This window comes from Nicotiana tomentosiformis, chromosome 3 (assembly GCF_000390325.3).
Source record: "Nicotiana tomentosiformis chromosome 3, ASM39032v3, whole genome shotgun sequence".
NCBI lineage: Eukaryota > Viridiplantae > Streptophyta > Magnoliopsida > Solanales > Solanaceae > Nicotiana > Nicotiana tomentosiformis.
Window position 1 is genome coordinate 123,762,454 of NC_090814.1, and position 9,668 is coordinate 123,772,121.

The 9,668-nt window shown below is 34.0% G+C and overlaps 1 protein-coding gene across 1 annotated transcript; it reads right to left on the bottom strand.

Annotated features, from left to right (window-relative positions):
- Positions 1–472: 472 nt before the first annotated feature.
- Positions 473–7,665, bottom strand: LOC104107666 (DEAD-box ATP-dependent RNA helicase 51-like). Its single transcript, XM_009616528.4, has 13 exons — positions 7,523–7,665; positions 6,903–7,258; positions 6,338–6,523; positions 5,175–5,360; positions 4,886–4,972; positions 4,325–4,366; positions 3,922–3,990; positions 3,533–3,832; positions 3,080–3,118; positions 2,895–2,999; positions 2,443–2,511; positions 2,203–2,328; positions 473–826 (listed from the first exon to the last, which is right to left on the bottom strand). Exons 2-13 carry the CDS (start codon positions 7,212–7,214, stop codon positions 647–649), a joined length of 1,701 nt encoding a protein of 566 aa, XP_009614823.1. The 5' UTR covers positions 7,215–7,258; positions 7,523–7,665; the 3' UTR covers positions 473–646.
- Between the last annotated feature and the right edge of the window lie 2,003 nt (positions 7,666–9,668).

The window sequence follows — 9,668 nt, forward strand, 5'->3', positions numbered from 1 at the left end:
AATTCATCTTTTACTGTTTTATAGTTCAATAAGAATATGGCAGTTGTTCTTAATCCACATCATGAAGAAATGGAATCATGTCACTTTCTCTTCAGTGCCCGTTGTGAATCTGATTTCACGAAGCTCCTTCAAATTCACTGGAGGATTAATTGTAATAGAAAGATTGGTAGAGGATAAAATAAAATACCTTAGAGCGTGAAATTTCCAATTTAAAAGAACATGTTTGCTAATTGTTAAACTAAATTCATGTAGAAACTTTTTGATATTCTCTCTAAACTTATAGTTAATAAAACATTAACACTTGTTATATTTTTTTCAGTATTTGCACCTTTTCTTTAATAGCTGTTCGGTCAAAATTTAGAAATACAAAAATAAGCTACTAATAAGTTTCGAAGCCATATTTTTATTTTACAAAACATGTACCATATTTTTTCAGTAATAAGCTGATTAAAGCAAACGACAGAAAACACAATTTAACCCACCTCGCCATAATCAATCTTTATCATAAGTAAATCGTTCGTCTCATAATATAAGTAAATAAATAAACAAGAAAAGATTCTCTGGACAAAAATGTCGAAGTAGCATAAAATGCATCAACTATGAAAGTGCATCTGGTGCAGAAACCTTTGCTGCTGCATATGATCTCCTAATATCTTACAAACTGCCTTGTATCGTCACTTCCTTTCTTTCCGTAAGGATTGTTCTCACTGAACCCATTTCGGCTTCCTTCAACTTTACGCTTTTTGTTCCTGAATTTGGATGCATTGCTATCTATGTTGAGGTGTACTTTTGGAGGATTAGAGAAACAGAACGAACAAGCTACAGCCTGCCAAGCACCATTTTATCCCTTAGTAATTTCTGGATCATAGAAACTCTTTAACAGCATTTGGAATTAGTGCGTAGAATATAACATCCTAAATTGCAGATAGCAAAAACAGAGTAATGAGGCAACTTAAACACTAAACAGTCCCATATAAAATGAAATCAGAGCAAAAACAACAAAGCAATCCTGAAACTCTTACTAGGTACAGGAAACTTTCTAAATGATTCCTTTTCGTCCTTAAGTTAGAAGACCTGAATTGGTTAATACTATTTAAAAGGTAAACTGTAGGCAGTGTTGTCAAAGGCTCAGAGAAGCTCAAGGAGGGCGCTTCGCCTCGCTTAAGTTGCGCTTCAGTATAGGCAAGCCATTAAGGCGTGCGCCTAAATGCCCATGAGTTCTATCTTGAATTGAGCGGTACTAAACAACAAATATTATCAGCAAGTGTATTAGTTGCTGAAGAAAACATTAGGAGTGAATTTGTTTCTTTTTTCTTGAAGTACATACGTATTTTTATTTTTTCCCTTAGTTGCACCTATTTTACAAAAGCCCGCACTTTAGTTGCTAAAGCCCCAATCGACCTGGAGCGCTTTTTAGAGCTTTTCGCTTTTGACAACACTGACTGTAGGTCTGAAATTTTAAAGGCGTAGTACATGTAACATGAATACCCTAATTCAAAGAAAATGCAAATATAACTTCAGCCAGGTCCAACAGTAACAAGATTATTGGCTGAAGCAAATAAGTGTGACAAAAAATACTCCTCTCAAGGATGAACACAGATAAAAAATAGTTATAGTAGTGCAAGCACACAACTAAGGCTTACAGAAACCATACTTTTCATATGTATGAACTGGCAGTAGATTCAATTGTTCGATCAAGAAAATATAAACTGTTGTATGAAACCATAATAGAGTTAATTAATCAATTCTTAGAGCGATAGGCCCACCCTACCTTTACCATCAAAGTCTAGCTAGAGAGCTGCAAAACATACGTGATCCTCTCTGTATATTCTGTCCTCTTTCTGCATATTCTGTCCAAAATTTTTGCTTACGCAACAATTTCAAGATTCATATCTCTTTGTTGTACAAGCATTGTGCTTATAAGGGGCCCAACTTCACAACTTTTTGGCTTTTAGCCTAACTTCACTGTTTACACGTGCGTTATGAGAGCACATAAATGCGTCCTACACACCAGAATAACCATGTCTTTCTTTCATCCCTCTGTATCCTATTGATGAAACCATATTACCTTATTTAAAAAGGTATTGCACTGAAATGAAAGTCTTTATAGTTTATAACTAGCGTCATCTATTATCTTATTTCTTAACATGTCTATGAGAATGTTTCCACCACAACATTGGAAAAGGAAGCAAGATCACGTACCTGTAGATCAAGTCGGTGAACATTGAATATTTCCTTCATGGAATGAGAATTATATGCTAGTATATAGGACCTATATGCCTCTTTAGCTGACTGGTTCAAGTAATAGTTGTTTGCGACCAATTTTTCCTGAAATAAATTGTTGCATTCTTTAAACACCAAGGTCCTCATAAGCTATAAGAAACATACTCAGTTGGCTAAATAATAAATAAAAAAAAATACAAGCAGCTGTCACAGATTTACCAGGAGTGACTGCACATTGGCCACCTTCTTATGATCAAATTCATATTCTTTTACAGGCACTTTTGCCGCCTGTCGTAAAAGCACATGCATAATGCACATTAGACAATCAAAGCAAACTCACAATTTAACAAAATTATATATGAAACACTGAAAAACTCAATTGCTCTACTCAATTACAACACGAAGTCATCAGGAAACAGTTTTAAATAAATGCCAAAAAAATTCTAGAAAAATTAACGATTTGGAAATATCAGTTTGCCGAGCTCCATCTTTTAGCCCGAGCTTTTACCAGATAAAATTAAGTATTTCGCTTATACTTGGTAAACATATTTTCAAATTTCAAGTACAACAACTCCTACTTCAAGGGATCAATGCTTCTGATGACACGTTTAGAATTCTAAGAGATGTTTTGTAATTCTGTCCATCTCAAAAAAGTGTGATTGTGAAGAGACCTTGAGGTACTTAAGAAACTGCAACTCTTCTGGAATCAAGAATAGTAATGCATTTCCTTTAGCACCTTCCCCACGTGCTGTTCGACCAACTCTGTGTATATACTCCTGTAAAGGTTTGCATATCAAATCATAAGGAACGAGAATTTCTCCCTTCGTAACCAACTTTGAAGTGAAGCGTTTAATACCTTGGGTTCATCAGGGGGATCAAACTGCACAATCCAATCCTGGAAAGAGAGGCATAACAAGAATCAATACTTCCCATTACTATCTTTCAGAGGGAGAGAGCTGTGAACATGTCACTGTTTTTTTCTCACTAGAGAAGTTGTACGGTAAAAAACATTTCTACTTCTAATAACAGTTAACAACAAAATAGAGAACTACATATGATAGCACGACAAGATAATCGACGCAGAACGAATTGAGCACCAACAACATTTTTTCTTTCTTTGATTGAAGATCTCTTTTAAACCACCACCCCCACCACACACACCCAAAAGAAAATCCCCAACACCGGAAAACCTCAGAAAAGAAAAGGAGAAACAGTGAAACAGATTCTCTCCCCCGATTTCATATACAGATTCCAGCCAATGGACCAAGGACTGTACTGGTAACGGGTGCAAGGAGGTGAAGCAACATACCACAGCAGGAATATCAAGACCACGTGCAGCGACATCCGTGCATAACAGGATGCCTGTTTTGGCTTCACAGAATTCAAAAAAGGTAGAAGTTCGTTTTTGCTGCTTTTGCTTCCCATGAATATCACAGCATTCAATCTTGATATAGCGAAGTAGCTCTGAATGAAACTTGACAGAGTTGCAAGACGAGAAGAAAACCATTATTTTCTTTGACAGGTTCCTCTTCAAGAATGAATAAAGGAGAAGAAATCTCTTAGCGCTTGGGACAACACAGTATCCTTGTTGCAGCCCTTCGTTTGTAACCTGAATTGCACCATATACTCAAACAGACTTACAAGATGATCTTAACATTAAACAAATATTAGGAGGAAAAAATATGAGTGTGTATATACCCTCCTCCTCCCATCATCCACATCAATGTAGACAGGTTTGTCCAAAGATAAGCGAGCAAGGTCCTCAACCTGAAAACAATGAACGATTGAGTCCCTCAGTGAGCTTTATATATTGCTGTCGTTCACTTTCTCAAATCATCATAAATTTATATTTCGCCCAAAAAAAAAAAAAACAAGAAGCCGTATATACTCACAAGTTAATGGGGCTTCATTCAGGAAAAACGTTTTTACCATATATGACATGACAAGTATTACTTTCAGTAGACTCTTAATGGTGATTCTTATATCTCTTTTCTATTTCCAAAATTATGTTTAAAGTTTAAGAAACATGCACTTGAAAGTAGGGATTTACTACTTGCTTTTCAGCTAAGAGGACTATGAAAAAATTGAGGCTTTAGAATACCTTTTTTGTTTGTGTGGCTGAAAAGAGAGCAGTCTGCCTCCCCTGTAGAGCAGCTACCATATTAGTTAACTCAGAATATCAAATACATCAACAGTTGAAAATAAGATAAGAAGAATAACTGAGAAACAAGGCATGCAATGAACTACCAGCTATTGAAGCTGCAAACACAATTTTCAGAGTAATAATTTCAAGAAATTAGTTAGGAAAAAGGTTATACATGAGCTTTTTAACCAGTCATGTCTGGTTTTGCACACATTGGTAGTTAAAGAGTTAAACAAAAACTCCATCTTAACTCCAATAGCAAATAAAGCATGTGCGTGGATTTAAGACCATTTACATCAACCATGAGTTTCTTTATTTTAATTTAGAGAAAAGTCATCACTGAGAACTTACAAGGACAAACAAATGCCCGTTTGTACTCTACTTAGTTCTAATTAAAATCATTAAGCAGGCCTAATACAGGAAATTGTACCTATTTAAATCTTAAAATTGACTATCATCGTGGATAACGATTTAACAAAGCTATAGTGTTCAAAAGACTAATAACATAGGTAACAATACCTGCTTTGGTAGAAGTTTAATGATTTGCTGCATGTCTTCCTCAAAGTTCGCTTCCAAAATCCTATCAGCCTCATCAATCATGAGACACTGCAAGTTTAGGCACTAATTTCAGAAACCACATCGTCCCTTGGATCCATGCTTGAAAACAATTGGGTCAAGTAAAAGATATGAATAAATTGTAAGGTAAATTCTAACAAATATCATAGGTCGAAATTGAGAACACTAATTGATATCACACTAAGAAGTGACATCAGAAATAAATAACTAGCTGGTTGAAAGATACAAGTACCTTTAGGTTCTTATAAATGAAGCCTTTGGTATTTCTAAGATGATCAAGAAGCCGACCAGGGGTGGCTACTAAGAGATTAGCCCCTTTTGCAATACGATCTGCCTCTGCTCTTCTTGCTGAACCACCAATAACCAAGGCGAGAGTCTGCGAATGATACTTGAGAAGGTCCTTTGCCACAGCATGCGTCTGAGTCATTAAAACTGTAAGTTAGCCTTGAGACACAAACTCTAGAATGGGCAACAATGAAGTACTTTCATAGTTTACTTAAACAAATTCATTTTTAAAAAGAACAAATTCAATATAGTCAAACAAACAAAAAATTGTGATAGTAATGTATGATCTTCCAAGAATCGGGATTTGTGCAACAGTTCTGTATGCAGTAAAAACAAAATTGTACATATATGCTATGAACAATCTAACACTGGACAAAGGTGAACTGTGACAAAATGGTGTTGTCATTACCCCACTTCCCACTGATTATATTAGTCTCACAGGAAGTCAGCAAAAGAGATTTAAAACTGTTATAGGATCAATAGCGCTGAAGAATAAATCGTTTATGCTAAGAATTTAAGGCTATTTCATTTTCCTCTATACAAGTTGTAATCAACTCAATCATACACCTTTATTCCCAGATTTTCAACGAAAGCAGAAATGGATACCTTAAATATCTTTAACTGATAAGACTAGAAACAAGCTACTTCATTCTCCCCATCAACTAGACCTAATTTGCCTCAACAGTATGAAGAGTAAAATGTTTGAGTGGATTATTATGTTCAATTTTGGTTATAAAATGTTTTGAGAGGTGAAAATATTAATTCCTAGATATTAAGATGTCAAAGTCGAGTTCGAAAATAATCTAAAGCAGTATCAGTTTATATTAGTTTGAAAGGTGGAACAAATATTTACATTTAAAAGAAGTCAAGTTTGTTTAAGGACATATCGAACAGAGGAAGAAGGTCATTTTGTTAGGACAGAAGAAGCATGCAGGCAAAGGAGATCAGCCATATTACGAACGACATACTAGTACATCCCCCCCCCCCCCCCCACACACACACACACACACGCACCACATAAAACAAGAATAATTTTAAAAAGGCAAAAGCCAAAAGACCAAAAAGAAAAAACAAAGAAAAAGGAAAGGCAGGGAAGAGTAGGTATTTTACCTGTATAGCCAGTTCTCTTGTTGGGCAAATGACAATAACCCCAGTTCCATTACGAGGTGTAAAACGGACATTATACAACAACTCCACGGCTGGTATCAGAAATGCAAGTGTTTTACCAGAACCAGTTCTTGCAGCTCCAAGGACATCTTTGCCTTCCAGAAGAGGAGCAATTGCCCTGGCTTGGATCTTCAACAGCAAAGAGAAGCAATTAAGATCCAGATGTTTTTTCAAGAACAGAGTGTTAGCTATTCAGTTTGCTAAAATAGAGACATAAATCAAGCTGCTAGGATCCTCATGGACAATTATTAAAGATTTATCTATTCAAGTTCTGAGTTTTAAAAATTTTGCACTTCAGCAACTGAAGACAAGATTGCAGCTGAACGGCAATAGAACGAGAAACTTGTTGATAGTGGTCATTCAGTAGACTAAATCAATATTGCCAAAACATCCTTCAATTTATTACTAGTACATTCTCCATTTTCCAAATTAAAATCGCACCATAGTGCCAAGTATTTCACTTTGCTAATATCTGCTTATGAAAATACTACAAAAGCTTATAATTTACCTGAGTCATGTGCTGAAAGCCCATGTCGTTGATGGACTTCATAGTGGGCTCAGAAATTTCAAGAGAAGAAAACAACTCCGTAGTCATAATACCGGACCCACTCTTCATCTCTTTCTTAATCTCCTCCTTCAGTTCATTATGCTGCTCTTCTACATCATTCTCTTCTTCTTCTCTGTCCTCACTTACTTCTGCCTTCTTCGTCTCTTTTTCTGTGACCATTTTATTCTTCTTGTCTCTATTTCTCTTTCTCTTCTTCTTAATTGACTCTTCTTCTGCAACTACTGCATTAGGGTTTTCTTCTACCTCCGCCATGGTAATGACAATTTATAAGGTGGCGGCGGCGGGTTAACAGTCCACTGCATAACCAAATATAGGTTTTTTTAATTAGTCAGTTATGAGTTTCAGAAAATATGTTCTTACTTCTTAAACGCAAAATTAGTATACCACCGCAATATTAGGATATTATCAGGATTCAGGTAAGCAATTACGCATTAACTAATAAAAACGCCATTAAACCGGTATTTAACAACTAAAATCATTGCCAAAAAAAGGAGCTGGGATTTTGGTCTAATTAGACAGCATAAAGGAAAAAATACACGTGAAAATAATAGGAAACATACAGTTTGATAGCGCCGGAAAAAGAGAAACTGGGGGAGTTCGCTGCAGAAAACAGAAAGTGATGAGGAGGAGGAACAAGTTAGCGACACAGGAGGGTTTTGGCAAGAATCTAAGCGGAAAAAAAAAAAAAAAGCGGTTAGGATTGGGCTTCTTTTGTTTGTTTTCCACACAGCCCATTACATGGAATTTGGGTTTGGGCCTTCGTCCTAAATTTAAAAGGGAATTCTATGGATAATTTGCACAAATAGTATAGTTTTGTCAACAAATTGTAGAAAGATGATACTTTTTGTTGTGATCTTTAACTTTTGACCAGAGGCGAAGCTAGAGCTTCGGTAATGAATTCGGACGAACTCAGTAGCTTTAGTGCAAACTTTATATGGGAAAAAACACATATAGACAAAATTTAAGAAAAAATTTCAAAAACCTAGCATCAATAGGTATTTTACTAACATGGCAGTTAAATAAATACATATCTTATCAAAAAGCTATAAACATGGATCAATAATCACGTTTACGAAAAATATTCAAAGTATTTCATTCCTAAAAAAGTGCCCAAAGGGATTCAGTTTTCTAAGAATGAGAAATAGTCCTAAAAATAAGCAAATATGACTCAGAAACGTATTTGTAAGATAATTTCCATCCAAAAATAACTCTTTCCTCCCCGTAGGCATAGTATATCCTTTTTTTTAGCGAAAATATTGTCACAAAAAGAAATTAATTTAATAAAAAGGTTATTTTAATATTATTTGTATATTATATTTTAAAATTTATTTACCGTATATGTATACATAAGGAATAACAATGGTATACATAAGCATATAAGTATTAAATTTGTTAGAACTTATACAATTAATGTATATTGAATAATAAATAACATATACCTCATATATACAAATATATATTTTATATGTCAAATATACATAAAATATATTCAGATTTGTTAGATATACATAAATTATACATTAAATATATAATATATATACACCGAATATGTACAGAATTATATATTTTTAAATAATTATACATCAAAAATATACTATATAAATAAAAAGATATAGATGTATTATGTGTTTTTGTTTGAGAGAATAACGAAAATGTGATTTTAAGAGCAACTATTTATTTGAAGAAAAAATTCACAGACAAACTACAAACGGTAAGTTTAGAAAGTTCAAATTAATGATGAGAGAGAATTGTGGATAGATTAATATGGCTTAAAACTAATCCCTTAAATTGTTGGTTAGTGTTTAAATATTTATGTTTAAGAAACCGATGGCCATTAAATAAGGTAAGGAATCTTTTGAAATGCTATAAATGTAAATTGAATGTGTGTTTTTTGGAATAAAGCAAAAATAATATTATTTGTATAAATATGTTCTAATAAGAGTCCTACTATGTAAAAATCTCACTTTATATTTGTCTTAGAAGCCCCTTTAAATAATTACGAATTCTTACTAACATAAAAAGATTAGAATCCTGAATCCAATAATTTTAAATCCTAGTTTTGACTCTCCTTTTGACCTACTTACTTCATGAGCAAAAGAGTTAAAAAGTGTTGTTGCTCGTGGGGCATGGGACAACACTCATTCAACTTGAAATTATAACCAAACATGGATAAAAATTCAAGGTCATCCGCTTAGAGGGGTATTTGTGTAATTCACTCTAGTTTTGTACCGGTATATAAATTTTGTCACGCTTTGGGAACTTGTGCAAATATGAGCTTTATAAATTTAATGAGAAACTTTGGGACCCCTCAATATAAAATTAGTTTTCTCATTAGTCCGTCCATCTGTATTGCCTGCTGCGTCACCACTTGTAATCAAACCATCGCTCCACTAAATTTCTATCAAAACATTTGACACTGTGTGTTCCAAACATGTGAAGTAAAACATATGCGTGTCATAAAATTACAGTCATGTTAAATGGAATTCAGTAGGTAAGTATTCAATAACAAAATGATATAAAATTGAATCCAGTTCTAGATAGTTTTAAAATATCAGACTAAAACATTTAGTGAGCATTAAAATTTAGTATCTAACTCATTTTACTTCCACCTTGTGTTACATACATGATATATGCACATACATATTTAAAAAAAGAATAAAAAGTACCATGATATTGCTTTTAGCTACAATAACTTGGATATTGTTT